The sequence below is a fragment of the Scyliorhinus torazame genome, chromosome 10 (assembly GCF_047496885.1).
Source record: "Scyliorhinus torazame isolate Kashiwa2021f chromosome 10, sScyTor2.1, whole genome shotgun sequence".
Classification (NCBI taxonomy): domain Eukaryota; kingdom Metazoa; phylum Chordata; class Chondrichthyes; order Carcharhiniformes; family Scyliorhinidae; genus Scyliorhinus; species Scyliorhinus torazame.
The window spans coordinates 89,500,875-89,526,461 of NC_092716.1; the positions used below are offsets into that span (position 1 = coordinate 89,500,875).

The 25,587-nt window shown below is 44.9% G+C and overlaps 1 protein-coding gene across 1 annotated transcript in view; it reads left to right on the plus strand.

The window, feature by feature from the left end:
* The window catches only part of psme3ip1 (proteasome activator subunit 3 interacting protein 1), a 152,006-nt gene extending 132,495 nt beyond the window's left edge, over nucleotides 1-19,511 (plus strand). Inside the window, exons 6-7 of the mRNA XM_072518403.1 lie at nucleotides 14,818-14,882; nucleotides 18,923-19,511. Of these exons, the coding sequence (XP_072374504.1) occupies nucleotides 14,818-14,882; nucleotides 18,923-19,146 (289 nt within the window). The 3' untranslated portion in view covers nucleotides 19,147-19,511. The remainder of the gene's footprint in view (nucleotides 1-14,817; nucleotides 14,883-18,922) is intronic.
* Nucleotides 19,512-25,587: the final 6,076 nt, after the last annotated feature.

Here is a 25,587-nt window from a genome sequence, read left to right on the forward strand (position 1 = left end):
ATTACAGTTGTTAGACTAAGTTGGGAAAACTTATCTAAAAGGAACCTGCAGTTTCGACTAGCTACAGACTACCTTCGTTCAAGCGTTTGTCGCACATTTCACAGAATTTACTAAGTTCATTGCAATAAGTACAAAAATGCTATACCTAATAAAGACAGTGGAAACAGTCAGTTGACCTTGGAACACTGGTTCTCTACTCCCATTGACAGTGGAGTTATGCCTTGTTCTATTTACTGAAGTCCATCTTCTTCATGCGTAGTGCCTTATTAACCCTTTCTCGCCACTGTGCATGATCAGTAATATCTGAGCGCTGATTGGTCCAGGCAATGCATGTCCAGTCCCTGATTAGTTAAGTGGTGCATGATTTGTCTCTTAAGGGTGATGGTCAGGGCAGCATGGTGGCACAGTGCTTAGCACCACTGCCTCATGCCGCCGAGGTCCCAGGTTCGATCCCGGCTCTGGGTCACTGTCTGTGTGGAGTTTGCACATTCTCCCCGTGTTGCGTGGGTTTCGCCCCCACAACCCAAAGATGTGCAGGGTAGGTGGATTGGTCACGCTAAATCGCCCCTTGGAAAAAATTCATTGGGTATTCTCAATTTTTAAAAAAGGGTGATGGTTACCTTACCAATGTCACTTCCTTTTAACTCCTGACTGGTTCCCTAAGATATCAATCACTTGTGGGAGTATTCTTCTCGTTACAGCTTATATTAAGTTTATCACTCTGCATTGAGATAACAAGGCAACAGCAGGTAATTTGTGTGCCTGTCTATTTGTGATAAGAGGATGAATGGTGTCACTTCCTAATGATTTTTTTTCCACAATGCAGTTTTATTTTGAGCTTTGCTGGTAGGTGCACAGATGGGATGAACATGTTAAAAGCTGCAAGAAGTCATGTTCATTTCAGATAAATAAGCATAGAAGTCATGCATGTACATAGAGCTAGCTATGATGTAAACCGCAAGTCCAATCACTGTCAAGCGTTTTGCAGTTTTTACACTGCACATCATTAATACTTTCTTCCATTAACTCCTATTTGATGACTGCAATGGCATCTTTTTAATAAATATTTTTATTAAATTTTACATTTGTACACTATACAGGAGATGACTGAAATGGTTATTATTTACGATTGCTTTTCTTCCTTAGGCACTCTTTCTCTTCCCCCCCCCCCCTTTCTGTTATTCGGGTTCCGTCTTAGGCCCGATCTTCTGCCATAGATGTTATAATCTATCTTTCATCCTGTTTTTGTTCCTATGGCTTTGTGGGGGCCCCCTGGCGCCCTCTTTGATCTTTCCCTGGGTTCCTCCCTTGCTGCCCATCCCCTTTTGTTCCTATCTGCTTTGTGTGATCTTGTTCGTTTCGATAGGTACCCCTGCCCCCTCCTCCCTTCCTATCTGTTATTGGCTTGGAACAGACTGGTGAATTGCCCCCACGCTTTGTTGAAGCCTTCGTCCGACCCTTGGATGGTGTATTTGATCTTCTCCAGATGGAGAAATTTCAACAGGTCTGCCAGCCAGTTTGCTGCTGTGGGTGGCGCTGCTGATCGCCAGGCGAGCAGGATTCTCAGGCGGGCGAGTTAAGGAAGCAAGGGCATCGGCCCACTTCCCCAAATGAAGTTCTGGCTGATCTGATACTCCAAAGACTGCCACTCCCGGGCACGCCTCCACTCTCACCCCCACAACCTTGGACATTGCCTCAAAGAAGGCTGTCCAAAACCCGACAGGTCTGGGGCAGGCCCAGAACATGTGGGCATGGTTGGCCGGGCCTTCCTGGCACCGTTCACATGTGTCCTCCACCTCCGGGAAGAACCTGCTCATTCGGGTTCTGGTTAGCTGTGCTCTGTGCACCACTTTAAAGTGCATGAGGCTTAGCCTTGCGCAGGAGGAGGTGGAGTTGGCCCTGCTCAGTGCTTCGCTCCAGAGTGCCCACCCTACTTCCATTCCTAGTTCGTCCTCCCATTTCTGCCTTGCTTCGTCTAGTAACCCTTTCAAAAAGACGTCCGTGTATGTCCCCACAGTTTCCTTTCTTCATCCTGTCCGCGCGTTCAGTAGTTCCTCCACCATTGTGTCTCTCAGGGCCTTAGGGTACCTCGTCTCCTTGCGGAGAAAGTTTTTGATTTGTAAATGTCGGAGCCCCTGTCCGTTCGTTAGCTCCAGTCTCTCCATCAGCTCGTCCAAGGTTGCAAAACTGTCCCCCATGTAAAAGCCCCTAATCGCTAGCGTCCCTCCCCGTCCTGTCTCCACCTCTTAAAAGTGGCGTCTAGCATGGCTGCTGGGAATCTGTAGTTACCGCAGATGGCGGCCATGGTGGCACCTCGGTTAAGCTGAAGTATTGTCTCATCTGGTTCCAGGTTTTTAGCTTTGCTACCTCCACTGGGCAGGATGTGTACTTTGCTGGCAGGGATGGGAGCACTGTCGTGGCTAGGGCTTGGAGTGTTGTTCCCGTGCAGGACTCCTCCATCCTCACCCATCCCGTGCTCGGTTGCCTTGCCCATCCCCTCACTCTCTCGGCTGTGGCTGCTCAGTGGTAGCACTGACCCGCGCAAACATTGTACATGTCCATCACAGTTCCTTTCTCCTTTCCTCCACTGCTTCGTCCTCAATGCTGCCCCGTCTGCCCCTTGCCCAGGCCATTCTTCTGCACGAACTCATCCGCCTCTGCCTGGGTGTTGAAATAACGTTCCTTGTTTTGGAATGTAACCCAGAGCCTGGCTGGGAATAGCATTCTAAATTTCTCCCCATTTTTGTACAGGGCTGATTTCACCTGGTTGAACTTGCCCAGAGCATTGGCAGGTCTGCCCCGATGTCCTGGTATACTCTTATTCTATGTCCTTCCCAGCTGCTCACCTTCGTCTGCCCTGCCCACCGCAAGATCTTTTCCCGATCCTGGTATCTATGTAATTTGGCAATTATTGCCCTTGGCTGTTCCCCTGCCTTGGGCTTTGGTCGGAGTGATCTGTGTGCCCTGTTGATCTACGGCGACTTGGGGAAGCTTTCCCTCCTGACCAGGTAGCCCAGCATATGGGCCACATAGTCCATCGGGTCCCTGCCCTCGATCCCCCTGTAGCAAGCCCTCGATCCGTATATTTTGGTGCCGAGACCGATTCTCCTGGTCCTCGACCTTTCCCTTCATGCTCCCCTTGGTCGCCACCAACCTATTTATTTCAGCCTCCAGAGCAACAATCCAACAATCCTGTTGCTCTGGTCCATCAGTAGTTTTCCGCTCTAGGGTTGTCTTCCCCTCAGCTTCCAGTTTCTTCCCCATTCCATCTGTCACCGCCTGCATGACGACCAACAGCTCCGTCACTGCCACCTTGACCGCCTCCTGGAACTCCACTTTTATCGCCTCTTTCATCGCCATCAATTCCTTCGTCAGGAATGTTTTCCGTCCTGGCCAGCACGGTGGCGCAGTGGTTAGCACTGCTGCCTCACGGCGCCGAGGTCCCAGGTTCAACTCTGGGTCACTGTCCGTGAGGAGTTTGCACATTCTCCCTGTGTTTGCGTGAGTCTCGCCCCCACAACCCAAAGATGTGTAGGCTAGGTGGATTGGCCACACTAGAATTTGCCCCTTAATTGGGAAAAATGAATTGCGTACTCTAAATTTATAAATTTTTAAAAAAGGAATGTCTTCCATCCATCTCCAAACCAGGGGACCCCTCGCCTCGCGGGTCTGCCGACTCGCCCACCCGCTGCTCATGGCCTTTTCCTCTGCTTCTACTTTCCAATTAAGGGCAATTTAACGTAGCCAATCCACGTAGCCTGCACATCTATGGGTTGTGGGGGCGAGTCCCACGTAAACATGGGGAGAATGTGCAAACTCCACACAGACAGTGACCCAGAGCCGGGATCCAACCTGGGGTCTCGGCGCCATGAGGCAGCAGGGCTAACCCACTGCTCCACCGTGCTGCGCTCCCTTTCTTTCTTGTGGGTGAAGTAAGTCTGAATGTTCGGGCTAAATTAATCTAAAAGTGCCTGTTTGATTGTATTCTGGAGGAGAGCCACCTGATGTACGACTGCTCAGCGCATTACCGTCACTGGAAATCGTCACTTCCTAATGATTAATATTTTGGCCTCCATATCTCAAAGTGCCAAATTGATAAATCTTAGGCATTATAGAATGTTCAAACACCTACCTGTGACTTCCTAGTGACTGCTGATGTTGAAACAAGTTACTTAAAAAAAAAAAACTAGAGTCCAATATTCTTTAACTAATATGGCAATTACAAAACCACTGCAGTACTTACCAAATCAGTGCGTATAACCGGTGTGTTAAAGTTGAGGTAGGAAGATGCACGTTACAGAATGACAGATTCAATGAATACATGTTCATAAGAAATAAAAGTTACGAGAACTACATAACCTCAAAAACTAATCACAGAACCTGATTCCAAGGTTACAGATCCAAAGTAATGCATAGGTCTGTTACATGCTTTAAAGGAAAGTGACTGTTTCCTTTTAAGGCTAAAGTTAAAAGACTAAAACAACTTAAGATCTAGATTGCAGCTTGAGACACAAAACTGTTTTACTTCACACTGTAGGGCCTTCTAACTCAGGTATAACTGCTGAGTATTAATGGCTGGGAAGTATAATAGTTCCAAACTCTGATGCGACTGACTTCACGGCACTTTGCACAGGACTAGGGCCATGTGGTATATTTCATTTGTCACGTCAGGATGCAGTGACAGAAGAAGGCTCACATGGTGTGATATTGGTCTCTTACATTGACTACGTTGAGCAGATGTCCTATTAGGTTAATTGGTATACTTTGATTGCTTGATCATGATACATAACTGAACAAATTATTAAACCTGGCCTTCCCAACATTTCCACTGGGAGTTAAAACTAGGATAATAATTAAATGGGAAAGGTAAAACTTGGACTAATAGAGGTTGAGTGTCCTTTATCCATAGATCTAAAAACCTAACACCCAAAAACCGCACTTCTATTGAACCTCATTGATCTTTAGCGTAGAAGGTCTGTGACCTGAGCCGACATGACCCAAGTTGACTGCACCCGACTTTTATTTTTCATTGGTATATCTTACTTTTTTAACCATTTTATTTAATTTAGACGATAGCTAGTCTAGGCTTAGGCCTTTGTAGTGTAAGTATGCGCATTTGAAAACCAAAATTATTTGAAATATAATTGGCCTCGAGAGTTTCAGGTGAAAGATGCGTTGTTCAAAAAGGTGCATTTTATGGAGCTAGCTGACCACTTTAACACGGTGTTGGATGTTGTTATTCAAGAAAAGATTCAGTCAGAATAAAGCAGTACTAGAGATACCTAATGTCAGGTTTAATGGCAAAATTGACCAACTAGGGTTATCTATTAAGGAAACTCTCAAGTTTGACATTTTCCAATGATGCAAAAATGGGCAATGTTTGGCACAAAATAAATGTTATCAAAAAAATCAGGACAGCACGGAAACTGGCAGATGCAATTTAGGGTGGAGAGATCTAAATTAATTTCTGGAGGGAGGAATATAAATGTACATTTGATGGATAAATGGGGAAGAATGGAGGCCAGTGTGATTCGTTGGGATCCTCCCAATAGTGAGTGGTGTAGGCACAATGGGCTGCATGCCTATGTCTGACTTTCCAGTGACTAGGAATATGCTATAACACCAACTGCACTGAGCTCTTTATCTTCCAATTATTTCTGCTTGGGAAGGAACAGATTCCTTTGGGGGTATGATTTCACAGACATTATTAGTCCCACATTCTTCATGTGCTGCCTTGAAGTTAATTTGACAAATCGTTTTGATTACATCACAACAGGGCCCCATCCAGCAGAGATCATTCATTATTGGAGATTAAGAGTGGGTAGTGTACCCGCTTTCCTGTTTTTTGTACCCCCATTAGCGTCTAAAAGTCAAAGCAAGTCATAGAGAATACACCTGCGCACAGACTGAGGTGCTACCTGACTTGTCTAACTTGGCACTTCACCGTATGGTATTTTTACCAAATCATTTGTATTCTTTGTTGTTAAGAAACCTTCAGTACTAAGGTATGATTGATAGATATTTAGACCTACTTTGAGATGACTCATCAAAAGCTTCAAAAGCTAAAGACTCTTTTGTAGCAATCTACTTTATTTTTTTTATCAGCTATTCATGGTAATTTAGAACCTTTTAGAACAGCACCAAATTCTGTACTCTGTTCAGGTGATATTTTTTGTATGTCATACACTCCATTGTATTAAGTTTACTTTTAGAACTGAAACTAATGTGAAATTGTTGACTTTATTTCTATGTGAACCACAAGCTGTTTCTTATATTGACCAAATGACCACACAACCAGTATATTAGTTCAAAAGACAGTTTATTAACAAACACAAGACTTATTTCTATGTGCAATGATACACACGGCTACGCACTAAACTAGACCCAATAACTAAGATGACCTTTACTTAATTTCGGGGTGACTGGCTCTGTGCGGGAGATAAGGCCTTTATCTGTGTCCACGTGGGTCGGTTGGAAGTCGTCAGGTTTGTCTCGGCTGGGATCGTCCTTCAGGTAGCGATCGTGGGTCCTTGAACTTGGCTGGTTGATATGCTGCAATTGGTCGCACACAGGCCGGTCCAAAAGAGGCCGATCCCTTGTGCGCAGGGCTTCTTATCCTTCGTCTCTTTCAAGCCCTTTGGGGCGGTCCTAACTCCAGATCCAATGGATCGAAAGGGTTTCAAACACCCTCATTGATCCTGGCCAATTAAGGGGCGGATACCTCGGTGGCTGGGCGGGTCCTAGCTGTTATTGTCCCAGGCACGTAGGCCTTTCCAAATAAGGGGAAATGGTGCCTGTTAGCCTGCTACTGTTGCCGTTCCTTGTTTCAAACACTATTGTCCTGGTGAAATGGTGATTGACTTTTAATATGCGCAAGTTTCTTGTCAGGTCTGACTTCTTTGCACAATACACAGAGGCTGTGTACTTGTCTGTGTCCAAGTTGACCATAATTCCCATGGTCCTTCGCAGGTGGCCATTTTAGATGGCTACAAAATGTCCTTGACTGTCTGCAGTTAAGCAACAAATGAAAATAGAAAAGTGGTATGTGCCGCTCAGAAACTGCATTGCGCTGTGTTCTAAGTAAATATAGGAGAACCAGTTTAGATCCATTACATATTTTAAATTTGATCTCGGGAGGTGGGCATTCCTAATTGCCCTGGGTGACTGTGATGAGATTTCTAATTCTTTTGCAATTGAAGAGTGTGCTAGGTCACTTCTGAGGGCATTAAGATACAACCACTTGACTTGAGACTGGAATAAAGTGTAGGCTAAAGAATATTCGTGAATCAGTTTGGTTTTTATGACAATCCAGCAATTTCATGATCACTTTTCTTTTACCCCTTGGTGCCAATTTATAAGTCACTTGGCATGGTTGGATTTGAATTCTCAATATCTGGGTGGCTAGTCCAAAGTCAGAACCAGCTGTATTACCATAACTTGTCCATGGGGGCGAGGCATGGCATGGCGTGGGGCGAGTTGGGTGAGGAGCAGTAAACCTGAGCTCAATTTCTCTATCGTGTAGTCAAGTTTGCAAAACTTAAATACTCCTTGATTTTATACCACAGGATGACGCTGCTGTGCTTTAGAATGCTGTAGTCCCGGACATCTTTTTCCATTTGTTCACTTTGATGTTTGCACAGCATACACCAGTCTTCAGGGGAAAGAACAGTCAATGACTTGCTGCTAGACTTCTTCCAATGGTGCCCTTGAGCCAGCTTTTATTATTGGTGAAAGAAAGAAGTTTGGGCAGATGAGCTTCCGATGTACTCTCCATACTTCCAGTGAAATGACACTTCTCTAGAGTAATCTGCTAGGCTTCATTATAGTGAGGCAGCAAAGGCATTCAATGCATTAGCAGATTTGTTATAAAGTCAGTACTGGGATGATGAACTTTGGGCAAAAACAGTCAAATTATTGAAACCCATCTCACTTGGAATGGAGACTGAGGAAATTTGATCGCGAATGACTGATTAACCTCTTGAAAAATCAATGTAGCTGACGTACCGCTGCCTTTCACCATGGAAAAGATAGGTGTTTTGCATTTATTCCTCCATGTGACTACTTCGTAATTTCTGCCTTGCTGCTGCTTCCTGTGATGGAGCCCTGAGTGGAGTCCAGGTACTTCCAAAAAAGTAGTGAAAAATTTGCAACAGATTCAACCTGAACCATTACATTTTCAAATGTTTATGTGAAGAGCACCATTGGAAGAAGTCTGGAAACAAATCACCTTTTTCGGAAGGTTATAACCTCCCACACTGAAGCTGCAAAGTGCCCGAGATGAACAGAAGCGCAGTCACCTTATCAACAAACTTTGTGACAGGTAGCCTGGAGGAGGAATTAAAGTGGTATGCAGATGTGATTTTTCTTTTATTGCTAGATTGCATGGTTGTTACACGCAGTAATCTTTTGGAAGTAACCAATTGAATACTTGCTGTCAATTATTAGGGACCCATAAGGGAAGAAGGTCCAATTGATTCGACCCTTTGTACCATGCTACAAACTTGAGAGGAGATGACCTTTAAACAGGTCTTGATTGATGAAAGAGGAAGACGAGCTATTTCATTGGTGTGAAATTAATAGCAGAGGTGACAAAAATGCTCTAGCTGCAATGAAACCTTCTGAATACCACCCAGTTTGTTAAAGAAGTAAATGGAAAGAGGTGTCAAATGTGAAGGTAAAGAGGCCTGATTTTTCTTGCCAAACAAGGTTACAGTGCATCATACTTACTGTAGATGAAATGTGTCACGACATGGAAAAACTGCAAGCAAAATGTCAAATAATTTTTGGTTGTGTGTATTTCATATTGCTGATGATTCGGAAATCAATCAGAATCACAGTTGTCTTTTTTCCCTGTGTCTAAAGCTATATATAGCCATTATTTTGCTGAGAAATAACAAGACTATGGCTGGCACACAGTGAATAAGTTCAAAATAATTATGAACTTGAGTTATTTTTCATGAAACCCAGAAGCATTAAGTCTTTTGCACAATTAAAGTGGCACTGCTAAGTGTAACAGGGCAGAATTGGTGATAGTTTGCTGTATCGACAATGATTTGGTTCAACTTTAAGTGCTTTTGCTCCGAGGGCACTTGATTTTCCTCCATCGTAAATCGGTTCTCTTGTAAATCCAGAGTATAAAGGTATAAAAGGATTCTAATGAAAATAGATTTTGAGAAATGTTAAGATTACTTAGGTTGTCGGTGAGCATGAGAACACTTCAACTGCCTTTTAGGTACTATTGCCTAACCCTGTGGTTTTACAAGTTGATGTGTCGAGACAGGTAGCCGACTACTGAAACACTAAGAGTGCAATGTCATAGGCATGGTTATCAACCCAGCTGTTTTTCATAGACTTGCTGCTCTACAATCAAACAAGGCAGTAATGTGAACAATACTTAATTTGAAGCTCTTTTATAAAAATGCTAATGCTGTAACAACAGCTGTGCTTCTGACAAGAGTGGTTGAGTGATCTAGCCATTGCTTGGCATTCCAACGCTTCTTAAAACAGAACATCCGTTTCAAAGCAATTGTTATCAATCATCTTGGCTTAGTTGAACTTGGTTCCACTGAAGATATTTCCTCCCCCTCCCTTTCCTCTGCCTATGAACGCTACAGATTTGATTCCATAGACATTGCCGGCATCCAGTATTTCAACATGGCCATTCTTCTTGCATGAGCCTAAACAGTGCCTGTTGGAGAGTGAGCTATATAACTGTGGAGGACACCACTGCTGAGCCCAATCCTGTCCTTAACAATCACATTGGTGCTCATTGTGGCATCACTCGCTGGGTACAAGCCCTGCTGAAATTTTATTTTGCCATGGAATAAGTGATTTTGAACATTTTATTGTTTTTATAAGACTTGACAGTGCTTTGCCTCCAACAGTGATTTTACTTTTGCACCTGAGTCAGTTTGGTTCTGGTAGACTCAATCTTACCTTCCAGCCACACTTTTGGGTACAGAAATGTCACCAAATTGTCATGACCTGACTGAGACCAGGAAGAAATGAATAATAGCTTGAAGAAGATCTTCATTATTCAATTGAAATAAGTTGCTATAAATAGATATGACATTATTATCATTTAAATAATACTCATTTCTCAAGTTCAAATGAAGTGTCCAGTGAGATATAATTTTTATGATGTGCAGCTGCTGGTTGAAATTATTCTACTGATCTCGCTGTTCAATTCCACTGACCATTTTGATAGCAATTAACTTCATTCAAAGGAAGCTGATTAAAGACTGGAAAGCCGAAACAAAAGCTCATCAATTCATGAGAAAAGACCAATTGACTTATCCCTCCCTCTACTACTCGCATTTTATCCATACCAGCATCCTACTGTTTCTTTAATGTCTACTTGTCTGGAAGATCATTTCAAATGTTCATTGCACATGAAAATGAAACCTTTCTAATTGATCTATTTTGCATCTACTTTTTATTTATTTATTTAAGTTAGTCATGTACTACCTTGACATACTTTGAACTCATAACCCCAGATTCACCTTGTGTATGTATCATATGCATTTGTATCTCTGAGATCTTTCTTTAATTATTGTAGCTCCAGATTGCAGAACTTCTCTTTTTTTGTAGCTGATCATCTGTACATTTGGGATCATTCTTGCTCTGTTTTACACCTTGACCAATTAATAAATGTTCTTTTTAAAGTGTCCTGAGCAAAATTGTAGACAATGTTTCTGGTATGGTATGACCAGTGCATTATAAAACCTTTGTATCACCACTGTTCTGGTTTTCCGTCCTAATATCCAAACTCTGCTTATTGCTGCTCCACATCTTCTCAAAATTGAAAGCACTGTTACTCTCAGGTGCCTTTCTACCTTCCTGTGCTAATCTTGTTCCTTCACTTTACATCTTTAATTTGGTTATTTTTCGGACCACTTGCATTTGTTGAAACTAGATCCAATTTACCATTATTTTCCCTAATGGCTGAAGAAACCTAAACTCCCAATTGAGACATCTTTTGACCATCGCGTTTTAGTGTTGTTTACAAATGTAATATTTAAAATTAGTTTCTGCATTGAGGCATTTCTGTGGGTAAGAAATCTAAACCGGACATTACTCAACAGCTTCTCCCTGGATGACACCCGTGTGCTGTTCATAATCTTTTATCCACCATCCCAATCACATGCTGGATTCCTGTGAATTTTAGTTTCATTAGGACGTCTTTGGTGTGGGTCCCTGTCAAAGTCTTTTGAAAGTCCAAATCCAATTGAACTGTAGAGAGTGGAAGAACCTTATCTATCAGGGTATTCTCCTTTGAAACACAAATTGGATCTTGTCCCACCTATTCCTTCAAAAGGTTCCAACTATTTTACCTGCTCTTGACAGACAATTGTGAGTGTGGTTTTGGGTCTAATTTACTTCCTGTTATAACCCTGGATAGGACTCATCCCACTGGGAATAATTGTTTGTGCCGATTGACTTGAGTTAACCAGTACTAGGATAACTGGCCAGCTGCTGTAGCAGCTGATAGAAAGGAGTGAGGACCCTGAGGTGTATAACTGGATCCTGTGTAAATACCGCTGTTATGCTGAATAAATGTCTTTATTTTTTTAGAAAATATTTTATTGAGGCATTTATAATTTTCGCATTTTAAACAACAGAACAAAAACCCCACAATAACATACCCAACTCCCCCCAGCCCTAAACCCGAACTACTCATACATTGGCCATGATAAATTCCCCTTAGTGTCCAAAATTGCCCTTAGTGTTGGGTGGGGTTACTGGGTTATGGGTGTAGGGTTGAGGTGTTGACCTTGGGTAGGGTGCTCTTTCCAAGAGCCGGTGCAGACTCGATGGGCCGAATGGCCTCCTTCTGCACTGTAAATTCTATGATCTGTAAATTCTATGTAAATTAGATTCCCTGCCCTTAATCGTCACTTCCATGCCTCCCTTTCCATCCCCCCTCCCCCTGCTGACGGTCAATTTTCCTTGAAGAAGTCGATGAATGACTGCCACCCCTGTAATGAACTCCTTAAGGTGAACTTAATTTTCTCTAGCCTGAGAAACCCTGCCATGTCACTGACCCAAACCCTTGACTTTGGAGGCTCTGAGTCCCTCCATCCCAGCAAAATCCATCTCTGGGGCCACCAGGGAGGCAAAGGCCAAAACATCGGCCTGCCCCCCCCGGGTTTCTGGATCTTCCGGTGCTCCAAATATTGCCACCTCTGGGCTTGGAATCACCCTCCCTTCCAGAACCTCTGACATGACATCTGAAAATCCCTGCCGGAATCCCCTCAGCCTCAGACACGTCCAAAACGTGTACATGATTCGCAGGATTTCCTCCACACTGCCCACACCTGTCCTCCGCCTCCTCACAAAAACCTACTCATCTGGGCCATACTCATATGAGTTATGTGGATCACCTTGAATTGGATCAGGCTAAGCCTGGCATATGACGAGGATGCATTAACTCTCCTCAGGGCTTTCTCCCATAACCCGATTTCCAACCTCCCTCCCAGCTCTTCCTCCCACTTCCTCTTCACCTCATCAATTGGGAGCCCTTCCCACTCCATCAGTTCCTTATATATTTCCAAGACCTTCCCCTCCCCAACTCCTGTTCTAGACCACACTTTATCCTGTAGTCCCCTTAGTGGGAGGCGAGGAAAGCTCGGGACCTACCTCCGGACAAAATCCCGTACCTGCAGTTACCGGAACCCATTCCCACCCGGTAACTCAAACTCCTCCTCTAGCTCCTCAAGGCTCAGGAAACCCTCCTCAACGAAGAGGTCCCCAAATCTCTCAATCCCTGCCCGCTGCCACCTCCTGAAACCTCCGTCCAGCCCCCCCGGAGCGAACCGGTGGTTATCATAGATCGGTGACCATGCCCCCTCCAGTCTCATGTGCTACCTCCATTGCCTCCACACTCAGGGCTGCCACTACCACTGGACTTGTGGAGTACCAAGCTGGCGAGAATGGCAGAGGTACCGTTAACAAAGCCTTCAGACTCATGCCCTTGCAAAATGCCGCCTCCACTCGTTCCCACACCGACCCCTTCCCCGCTACCCATTTCCTAACCATCGATATATTAGCTGCCCAGTAGTAATTAATAAAGTTCGGAATGGCCAAGCACCCTCCCGGCACCTCCTTCAAGAAGGATCTTCTTCACCCTGAGGGCTCTCCCGGCCCATATAAAACCCGCGATCGCCACGTTTATCTTCCTTCAAAATGCCTTGGGGAGGAAGATTGGAAGACACTGAAACACGAACAGCAATCTTGGGAGGACTGTCATTTTAACAGTCTGTACCCTCCCCACCAGTGACAGCGGGAGCACGTCCCACCTACGGAAGTCCCCTTTCATTTGCTTAATCAACCTGCCCAAATTTAGTTTAAGAAGCTGACCCCAGTCCCTTGCCGCTTGAACACCCAGGTACCTAAAGCTCCCTCCCACCACTTTGAATGGCATCTCCCTCAGTCTCTTCTCCTGCCCCCTTGCCTGGATCGCAAACACCTCACTCTTGCCCATATTCAGTTTGTAACCAGGAATCGACCAAACTTCTCCAGCATCCCCATAATTCCTGTAATTCCCCCCAACGGGTCTGTTATATAAAGGAGCAAATATCCGCATAGAGCATGACCCTATGCTCCACCACCCACGCTCACTAACCCCCGCCAAATGTTCGATGCTCTCAGCGCCATTGCCAAAGGCTCTATGGCCAGGGCAAACAGTAGTGAGGAGTGTGGACACCCCTGTCTCGTCCCCAGCACAGACTAAAATATTCTGATCGAACCAGGTTTGCCCTTACATTTGCTACCGGTGCCTGATATAGCAACCGGACCCAATCCACAAATCCCTGCCCAATCCCAAACCCTCCCTGAACATCCCACAAGTACTTCCACTTTACACGATCAAAGGCCTTTTCTGCATCCATGGCCACCACCACCTTGACCTCGTGCCCCTCCGCAGGCATCATTATTACATTAATGAGCCATCTAATGTTGGACGTCAGGTGTCGTCCCTTAACAAATCCTGTCTGGTCCTCCCCTATTACCCCCGGAACACAGTCCTCTATATGTGTGGCCAAGATCTTTGCCAACAATTTTGCATCTACATATAGCAGGGAGATTGGCCTTTATGACCCACAGCTCTCCGGATCCTTATCCCGCTTCAAAATAAGGGAAATCGATGCTTGCGATAACGTTGGGGGGAGCACTTTGACTCATTAAAAGCCTTTACCAGGAGTGGTCCCAACAGCCCGGAAAACCTTTTATAAAACTCAACCGGGTATCTGTCTGGTCCCGGGGCGTTGCCCGATTGCATCGCCCCCATCCCGTCTGTAACCAATAAACTCTTTGGGCTCCCCTTTGCAGTTTATTTCACTTCCTTTATTAAATATATAATAATTCTTTAAATGAATGCCTCCATCAATGAAATTGTCTCCATTATAGTTATTTCCATTGAATTTTCTTGAGAAGAAAGATTAAGGATCTTTCCGCCTTGAACTGTTACCAAATGGCGTGAGATTGTTCACACAGGAAGACAGCAGCATGTTGTAAACACTTTCACACATTCTTGCCCTGCAGGGCTCTATTTCCAGACTTGTTCATAGCTGTACACAGCATAGAAAGTGTATAAAAGTGATTGTTTTTTAAAACATAAAGAACTGGTGCAGGCCACCTTTATGTCCTTTGGTATAGCTTGGTCTGTTTTAACCGCAATAGCTGACTGCAGTGATTGTTCTTGCAGCCTTTAAATTAATTGAGAATTTTAATTTATTATTGATCTTGGGAAGGAGAAACCAATATTTAAAAATGTTCTTTCCACTTTTACAATTTAATTTTATTGTCACTTCACTCTAGCTCAGCAAGCTCTGATATACCCAAAAAACAGAAAACTGATAACATTGACGGAAGTGGTCATGATGGTAAGTGATGATCTCCAAACCGTCTTTGCCATTTATGCTCTGTATCCGCCAGTATGGGTAGTGTGATCCTCTCTGTTTAGAATTAATCAAAAAACGGTGTTGAAAAGGAGCTTTTGTTTAATCTATTGTTCATTGTAATTGCATATTGTAATTGCGTGTCATGCTAGTTACAACATGCTAGTTGCAAATGGTCTCCACCTTTTCTGGTGCCAGTTACTCTGACATATCTCCTCCCACTAGAAAAGCAACAAGGCTACCACTTTTCTCTCTTTTTCTAGTCTATTTGGGGTACAGTTCAACAGGCATTAGCCATCCCCTGAATCTCATCTCGAGTGCAGGCATCACACCCAAGTCTGATCCTGCTTTTAATTATATCAGTTTACCCAACTTTCCAGCAGTGCTCACTAGATAACAATTATGGCAGGAGCCTTGGCTGGTTGCATTCTTCCTTCCATGTCCTCTTGTTTCCTCATCATCGCCTGCAAATACTGAGTTATGTTGTAACTACTCCTAACATAGAAAATATTTGCAGTATCATTCACCACTGTCAGCTTTGAGTGCCGCAGGGGTAGTGAGTTTGTAATGGAAGGGTGCTTTGATGTGCGTTAATGCAACTCATATTCATGAGAATGGCGTTTTTCAATTCAGTTGGCACTATGCTTTTCCTCTCCAAGTTTCTACCAGAGCAGACTGTCTTTACAAATCATATGTTTCTATCTTGCTTGGTGGACAGGCTTAACCTGTGACCTTGATCCAGCTCTTCAGATCCATGAATTTGTCAATCAGACTGTCACCCACAGGAAATTCTCTCAACCTTAACACCTGCACTCTTTAGCAATGCTGAGTGGCAAATGAAACCTTTTTAACTTTCAATGTGTGAATGTCACCAGGAAGTATTATCAGCCTCCTGATCATCTTCACAGATTCACAGAATTGTTACTGGGCAGAAAGAGGCGATATGGCCCATCATGTCTGCATCGGCTCTCCGAATAACAGACTCTCCTCGTACTAATCACTGCCTTTTCCCCGTAACCCTGCACATTATTGCTTTTTAGATAACGTTTTGAATGCTTTGATTGAACCTGCCTCCGCCACACTCTCAGGCAATGCATTTCAAACCCTAACCACTCGCTGTATGAAAAAAATTATCCTCATATAATTTTTACTCCTTTTATTAATTACTTTAAATCTTTGCCCTCCCATTCTCTATCCTTTCACACGTGGGAACAGTTTCTTCCTGTCTACTCTGTGCAGATCTGTCATGATTTTGAATACCTCTATCAAATCTCCTCCCAACCTTCTTTTCACTCGGGAAAGAAGTCCTAACGTCTCCGATTTATCTTCAGAACTGAAGTTCTTCATCCCTGGAATCAATCTGCACCTTCAAAATCCTGCCTAAAGTGCGGCGCCCAGAACTGGACTAGTCCAGCTGAGGCAGAACCAGTGACTTGTAATGCACCTGCTCTTGTACTCTGTCCCTATTACTGTATACTTAATTAACTGCTCTCTCCACCTGTCATGCCACCTTCAATGATTGATGCACATGTACACCCAGGTCCCTGAGCTCCTCCACCTGCTTTAGAGCTGTATCTTTTATTTTATTTGTTCTCTCCATGTTCTTCCTACCAAAATGAATCGCCTCACACTTCTCTGCATTGAACTTCATCTGCCACTTGTCTGCCCAATCTACCAACTTGTTTCTGTCCCTTTGAGGTTCGACAGTAACCCCTTAAAGTTCATAATTCTTCTGAAATGACTGTGGATAACAGTTTTGATTTGATGACAATTCCAGTTCCCTTTGCAAGCACATTAAAATACCAAGCGCCCTTTTGTTCTTGCGATACCAACCTTTACTTTTGTCTGTTAAATTTCCGTTTTCAAACAATGTTGCTGGACCGTTGGAAATTTATCCTTTGGACCCTGAACCTGGAGTCAAAAATCAAGTGCAGGTGAAAGCCAAAATGCCTACTCAACCACTCAGTCATAAATTCTGCAATATGACAATGGCGTGCAGCGCCCTGTCCATTTTCAAATGATGTGCTGCAATTGCTCACCAGGATAGCACAGGAATGATCTGAGTCACTAGCTGTCATCACAGCTAGTGCTACTTCATTTTGCTAGTAAGCTCTTGCATCCACAATCCCAATAAGTAGCTGACTTTCTCATAGAATTATGAAGTAGTAATGTAATCAATATATTATTTTAAGTGGCCTATTCCATTCTGACATTTTTGCAGGAGCACTTAATGAAAGAATTTGTAATTCCTTCGTATTCCCCTCATCTCCCAAAATGATTCATAGTCAATTAGTAGCTTTTGAACACACAGGTAAAATACAGGGTACTGCAGACACTGGGAAATCAAAACCGAATATGCTGGAAATATTCAACAGTTAGTTATGAAATGTAGCCATTGTTGTCATCTGGGGTAGCATTGCAGCCAGTTTGAACTTCGTCAAGCCCCAAAAGCAGGCCAGTTGATCTGTTTTTGTGACGTTGGTGGGGGAGGGGATAAATGTTAGCCAGGAGGAAACTCCTCCTTTCTCACACCCACCTCCATTTCTTTGAATAGTGCCATGAGATCTTTTGCATTTATTCAGACAATGTCTCCGTATAACACCACTTGTAAATGACAGCATCTCTGACAGTGCAGCACTCCCTCAGTACTAGACTGAAGTGTTGGTATAGATCGTGCTCCAGTCACACACTGGAGCACAAATTCATTATGTTTAGACTCTCAGGTGACGGTGCTTACATTTAGTCCAACTAATCTGGTATCTTCATAGGGAAGTGAATATTCTGGGTTTTGCATATTGCAATGTATCCAAAAATACGGAATTTCTAGTAATGGGTGCTGGATTTTGTTACCTGAAAGGTTTAAAATTCTGCAAGCATTATTGCTCCGTAAATGTGCCAGTGCATCAGTGCTTGGATGCTGTGACACTGGTTGGCAATTACAGGCTGTGCATTGGCCATTTTCTATTACAGACAGGTAAAGCAGAAGCCAAACAAAGTTGAACAAATTAGTATTCTATAGTGAAAGTTTCAACAGAATTAAAGTCAACCAGGAAGACCCCCTGGTCCAATGTCTTGTAAACCTTTCAGTCATGCCAAGTTAATCTGACCTCACTGTTCAGATGACGGACTTCCTACCAGTGTTAGTAAATTAAACTCCCAATAAGGTGAGAGGAGGATGTATTCTGGGAAAAATGCAAACCGGAACTTTGCCCAATTCCACTGGTGTGAACCCGCTGGAGTTATTTGGGATTTGTTCCATGAAGGCGCAAACTGTGGAAAATTTCCAGACGGAGGCTACAGGCTTTCTCTTGAAGAAGCAGAATTGTTAGATGGAAAGTGACCTTGGTACATCTCATATTCCATGGGCTATAGATTGGCAACTTCTGAAGGTCTGAGAATGGGTTTTCAGAAGTAAAAGGCAGAAGAAGCCTTGGGACAGTGGGGGCATTTTTGTTTTCCTCTATTCCTCTCTCCCCTAGCCCACGGGAGACGGGCTAGAAAAGGAGAGTAAGAGCAGTTCACAGGTTGGGGTAATTCATGTCAAATCAGAGACCTTCCATGTGGGTGGTAGAATGTTAATGAAGTTATTTTATTGTACTTCTGCCAAGGCTGACTCAAACTTTAAGAATAAGCTAGTAGATAGTGCTATGGGAAATAAATCATGGTTCGGAGGATCATTATACCTTGTGTAAGTAGCCCTCTTTGTGTAACCTAAGCTTTTCATTAGCTGCTCTATCACAGGATTTAATATTGGGATCATAATACTTTAGTCTATGTTTATTGCTTTGGCAAGCACATCTTAATTTTACAAATTAATTTTTTTTAAATCTCAAAATCCTATAGCTCATAGAAAATGGATATTTACGAATGTGGTATCTGATTCTAATGCCATGTTAAATCCAGAACTATTGAAAGGTTTTACATCATTGAAGAATTGATGTAAACTTGCTCTCTGTAGACATTGGAAAAGTAAAATTTCAGAGAGGCTGTGCTGTATTCTGTCATTTAATTTTGTTCTTCTTCAGATGATGACTCCTGCGATCAAGCACAGTCTGATTTCTTAACTGGCCCAGCAATCCAGCATCCTTCAGCATCTGTGTGTGTTGGAATACTCCCTGGCCTTGGAGCCTACTCTGGGAGCAGTGACTCCGATGCAGAATCCAGCTCCGACAGTGACATTATCATCAGTACTGGAGGTCGAATCATCTCTTCAGTCTTTCGTTCCCACCCTTTTACTGAAAGCCCGTGAAGCTGAAATATTCAAGGGCAGCGTTTTATTTGTATAAAGGTGGTCTGTAATGCAAAGGATCCTGTATAAAATGGTAAAGAAAAGTTTGTTTTTTGGCTGTCTCACCTCTGGCAGTCACATGTGAGTGCCTTGGGCCTCGAATCCAAGGGAGAAATATGTTGTTGAATATTGTCAACATTTTAAGTGTAAATAATTCTTTTTACACTCGCATGCTTAAACAAAACAGCTACTTGTAAGTTAAGACAGTAGAACTGCTAACTATGCTTTGGCTGTTAATATACAGCTATGGGTAAGTTGGGATACCTCTGTATCATTGTTGATGGCTCTGAGTCTTTTAAGAAGTGAATAAATTCTCTGTTACTTCATGGTGCTTATCCTTTGTATGCTTTCTATCTTGTGTAGATTCCTTTTGCTCTTTCTCCAATTATGTACCTACTTCATTTTTAGTTGACTCAATGTACAGTCTCTTTCCTGATGCCACAGGAGCTAAATGTCCCACTCTTAGGTTCTCTCAACAGGAAACACCATGAAAACCATGATTGGCATTGGCCATGTAAGATGCCCCCAGACGTTTGTCCCTTGGCCTGTGTGGACTTCTCAGACAGGCCTTTTGACTTTTTGGACGATGTCTCAGCCTGTGGGAGAGCATTTTGTCTTCACTTGACGTGGCTTTGCCGTCAACACTGGAAATTTTCCGCATGGTCAAATGTCAGGATAAATCTGCTCAGAACGAACTCGCTGCTCTACTTCAATGCTGTGAACCCCTTTGGCAATTTGCATGTTTGCTTTAAGTGGTAAATTTTGGGCAGTCAGAAAACCTTTCATAATGAACATCAAGAAGCAAAATAAGGAAAAGGGGCAATGGCAATAAAGAAGAACTTCCTTTGTTATGGTGCCTTTCATGTCCTTAGGATGCTGCACTGTGCTTCACAGCCACTGGATTATTCATGAAATAGTCATTGTTTTGCAGGAAGATGCGGCAGTCAATTTGCATTCAGCAGATTCTCACAAAGAACAATAAAAACGATGCAAAGTAAACCTATTTTGAATGGTGTTTGAAGGATAAATGTTAGCCAGCTCACCAGGAGAAATCCAATCCTCTACTTCAAAAAGTGCGCATGAGATTATTTTCCACAAAATCAAAATAACGCAGATGTGCAAAATCTGAAATATAAACAGGAGACGCTGGGAATACTTAGCAGCATCTATTGAGAGAAACAGAATTAAGGTTTCAGGCCAATGATCTTTCATCAGCACCGATTCAAATGAAAGGTTTTTTTTGACCTTCATTAGAACAGGCAGATGGGGGTCTTGATTAGCACCTCAGCTGAAACACAACTTCTACAACAAGATAGCCTTCCCTCAGTAATGCAATGAAGTATCGACCTGGATTCTGAGCTGAAGTCTTCAACTAATGATTTCCTCGGAGTTGGATTGCTTCCCCTGAGCTAAGACAATGCCTCAATTGTATTGTGCACCTGCTTTAACTGGATTTGTTGTGTGCAGTTGCTCTAAAGTTGTACTGGTGACTTTATGATCTTGACTTTAGACCTTCCTGATGTTGGGTTAACTTATGTTGATGTCCTGTACAGAGTCTGAGAACTCGAGTGACCCGCAAAGTAGCAGTATAAATGAATAGTGCTGGTGGCCCAAGATTACTTTCATATGGTGCTTCATTCCCGAAAGAAATAACTACCTTTTTTTGTTATAGAGGTTTAATTTCTCTACCGCTGAGACAGGAATGGTTGGTTTTACTTCATTCTTCTTTGGCAGTCCCTCAGAGTCGAGGATGACTTTCTTTTACTCCGGGGGTCGGGTGGGGCGGGGGGGGGGGGGGGCGGGGGGGGGGGGGGGGCACCGTTCCACGGTGACTGAATAGACCAATCCTCAAGCCACAGTCTCTTCCACAGATGGGACAGGCGGTGATGGATGAGGTTAGTGGCTGAGACACTCTGGATTCTGTGTGCTCTTTCCGTTGCTTACCCGTGATGCTCGAGGTGGTTGGCGCCTTCACGGAAGCTTCTTCTCCCAGTGGGATGTGGCCTTTATTCAAGGAGGCTTTTAGAATGTCCTTGTAGTGTTTCCTCTGCCCTCCGAGTGATCACTTGCCATTGTGGACCTTGGAGTGGAGCACTTGCTTTGAGAGTCTTGTGTCAGACATGCGGACAATGTGGCCTACCCATCGCATTGTCGGGAATATTGGCCTGGGAGAGGACGCTCAGGTTAGTTTATCTACCCTGACAGTGGATTTGCAGCATTTTGCAGAGGCAATGTTGCCGATATCGCGCCAGGGATTTGAGGTATCTGCTGTACATTGTCCATGTTTCTGATGCATACAGGAGGGCGGGGACCAGGGCCACTCTGTAGACCATGAGCTTTGTGCTAGATTTGAGGTCGGAGTTGATGTTGGATTTAATCATCGATGTCTGCTCGCGCCAAGATGAGAGTCCTGAGATATGGGAAATGGTCCACATTGTCAAGCGGTTCGCCGTGGATCTTGATAGTCGTGGAGCAGTGTTGTGTGGCAGTAACAGGCTGATAGAGAACCTTTGTTTTCTGGATTTTTAGTTGGAGACTCATTCTCTCATATGCCTCGAAGAGTAGGTCAACGATGGTTTGTAGTTCGGCCTCTGCACACACGTAGATATCATTTGCGTACTGCAGCTCGATGACCTTGGTTGGAGTGGTCTTGGTTCCGGCCTGGAGACGGAGGAAAAACAGTTTCCTGTTTGTCCTGGAGGCTAGTTCCAGTCCGGCAGGGATATTCATGGTCATGGTGATGGGGTGGAGTGTTGCAATGAGGAAGATGGAGAAGAGCGTTGGTACGATGACACAGCATTGTTTGACCCCAGTTTGCACTTGTATTGGATCTGTGATAGATCTGTTGGTGAGGATCACTACTTGCAAGTCATCATGGAGCAGGCAGAGAATGGCGCCGAATGTCTGCGGGCAGCTGAATTTGAGGAGGGTGTTCCACAATCCCTCATGGTTTTTTAAAAATAATATATTTTATTCAACTTTTTCGGCCAAACAAAACAGTACAAAGGTTTTTCTACTTTTTACAACAGCAAATCAACATAAATAACCGTGACCGTATTTTAACAAATAAATAAATAATATATAAACTAAATGGCAAAAATAATAGCTCTCCCAAATAATAAAATCAGCAATTCAATATACATAACCAAGTACCAATATCTTTACAAAAACACCCCTGAGGACCCACCTGGGCCCTCCCCCCTCCCCCTCCCCCCTGGGTTGCTGCTGTTACCTTCCCATTTCCTTTATCGTTCTGCGAGGTAGTTAATGAACGGTTGCCACCTCCTGGTGAACCCCTGAGCTGAACCCCTTTAGTGCAAACTTTATCCGTTCCAGTTTTATAAACCCTGCCATGTCGTTTATCCAGGTCTCCACGCCCGGAGGCTTGGCCTCCTTCCACATAAGCAGTATCCTTCGCCGGGCTACTAGGGACGCAAAGGCCAAAACATCAGCCTCTCTCGCCTCCTGCACTCCCGGCTCTTCTGCAACCCCGAATATAGCCAGCCCCCAGCCTGGCTCGACCCAGACCCCCACCACCTTTGAAAGCACCTTCGCCACCCCCACCCAGAACCCCTGCAGTGCCGGGCATGACCAAAACATGTGGGTGTGGTTTGCTGGGCTTCTCGAGCATCTCCCACACCTATCCTCTACTCCGAAAAATGTACTGAGCCTTGCTCCGGTCATATGTGCCCTGTGCAAAACCTTAAATTGTATCAGGCTAAGCCTGGCGCACGAGGACGAAGAGTTTACCCTACGTAGGGCATCTGCCCACAGTCCCTCTTCAATCTCTTCCCCCAGCTCTTCCTCCCATTTTCCCTTCAGCTCATCCACCATGTTCTCCCCCTCATCTCTCATTTCCTTGTATATATCTGACACCCTACCATCCCCCACCCATGTCCCTGAGATCACTCTATCCTGAATCTCCTGCGTCGGGAGCTGTGGGAATTCCCTCACCTGTTGCCTCGCAAAAGCCCTTAGTTGCATGTATCGAAATTCATTCCCTTGGGGCAACCCATATTTTTCCATCAGCGCTCCCAGACTCGCAAACGTCCCGTCCAGGAACAGATCCCTCAGTTGCACCATCCCAGCTCTCTGCCATGCACCAAATCCCCCATCTATTCTCCCCGGGACAATCCTATGATTATTTCTTATCGGGGACTGCACCGAGGCTCCCGTCATTCCCCTATGCCGTCTCCACTGCCCCCAAATTTTCAGTGTTGCCACCACCACTGGACTTGTGGTGTATTTCTTCGGGGAGAACGGCAGCGGTGCCGTCACCAGTGCTTGTAGGCTGGTCCCCTTGCAGGACGCCCTCTCCAATCTCTTCCACGCCGCTCCCTCCCCTTCTCTCATCCACTTACACACCATTGAAATATTGGCGGCCCAATAGCACTCACTTAAGCTCGGTAGTGCCAGTCCCCCTCTCTCCCTGCTACGCTGCAAGAACCCCCCCCCCCCCCCCCCCCCTCACTCTCTGGGTCTTCCCAGCCCACACAAAACTCATGACGCTTTTCTCGATCTTCTTGAAAAAAGCCTTCGTGACCATCACCGGGAGGCACTGAAACACAAAAAGGAATCTCGGGAGGACTACCATTTTGACCGCCTGCACCCTCCCCACCAGTGACAGGGGCACCATGTCCCATCTCTTAAAATCCTCCTTCATCTGTTCCACCAATCGTGTTAAATTAAGCCTATGTAAGGTTCCCCAACTCCTGGCTATCTGGATCCCCAAGTACCGGAAATCCCTTGTTACCCTCCTCAGCGGTAAATCCTCTATTCCCCTGCTCTGCTCCCCCGGATGTACCACAAACAACTCACTCTTCCCCATGTTCAATTTGTACCCCGAGAATTCCCCAAACTCCCCGAGCGTCTGCATTATCTCAGGCATCCCCTCCACCGGGTCCGCAACATACAACAGTAAATCATCTGCATACAATGATACCCGGTGTTCTTCTCCTCCCCTGAGTACTCCCCTCCACTTCCTGGAGCCCCTCAGTGCTATGGCCAGGGGCTCAATTACCAATGCAAACAGTAACGGAGACAGGGGACACCCCTGCCTCGTCCCTCTATGAAGACGGAAGTAGTCAGACCTCTGTCTGTTCGTGACCACGCTCGCCACCGGGGCCCTAAACAGCAGCTGTACCCATCCGATATACCCTTCTCCAAAACCAAATCTCCTCAACACTTCCCACAGGTAGTCCCACTCCACCCTGTCAAATGCTTTCTCGGCATCCATCGCCACCACTATCTCCGCCTCCCCCTCTGGTGGGGGCATCATCATCACCCCTAGCAGCCTCCGTATGTTCGTGTTCAGCTATCTCCCCTTAACAAACCCAGTTTGATCCTCATGGACCACCCCCGGGACACAACCCTCTATCCTCGTCGCCATTACCTTGGCCAGGAGCTTAGCATCTACATTCAAAAGGGAAATGGGCCTGTAGGACCCACACTGCAGCGGGTCTTTATCCTTCTTCAAAAGTAACGATATTGTCACCTTCGACATAGTCGGGGGCAACTTCCCCCTTTCCCTAGCCTCATTAAAGGTTCTCGTCAAGAGTGGGGCCAGGAGGTCTATATATTTCCTATAAAATTCCACCGGGAACCCATCCGGTCCCGGGGCCTTCCCCGCCTGCATGCTCCCAATCCCCTTTACCACCTCCTCCACATCCATCTGTGCTCCCAGTCCCGCCCTCTCCTGTTCGTCCACCTTCGGGAATTCCAGCTGATCCAGGAAATGCATCATTCCCTCCTTCCCTTCCGGGGGCTGAGCCTTATACAAACTCTCATAGAATGTCTTAAACACCCCATTCACTCTCTCCGCTCCCCGTTCCATCTCTCCCTCCTCATCCCTCACCCCACCTATCTCCCTCGCCGCTCCCCTCTTCCTCAATTGTTGGGCCAGTAACCGACTCGCCTTCTCTCCATACTCATACTGCACTCCCTGTGCCCTCCTCCACTGTGCCTCTGCCTTACCCGTGGTCAGCAGGTCAAATTCCACATGTAACCTTTGTCTTTCCCTGTACAGTCCCTCCTCCGGTGCCTCTGCATATTGCCTGTCCACCCTCAGAAGTTCTCTCAGCAATCGCTCCCTTTCTTTACTCTCTTGCTTCCCTTTATGTGCCCTTATGGATATCAATTCCCCTCTGACCACCGCCTTCAACGCCTCCCAGACCACTCCCACCTGAACCTCTCCATTGTCATTAAGCTCCAAGTACCTTTTGATACACCCCCTCACCCTTAGACATATCCCCTCATCCGCCAACAGGCCCATATCCATTCTCCAGAGTGGGTGCTGTTCCGTTTCCTCTCCTACTTCCAGATCTACCCAGTGTGGAGCGTGGTCCGAAATGGCTATGGCCGTGTACTCTGTCCCTGTCACCTTCGGAATCAGTGCCCTTCCCA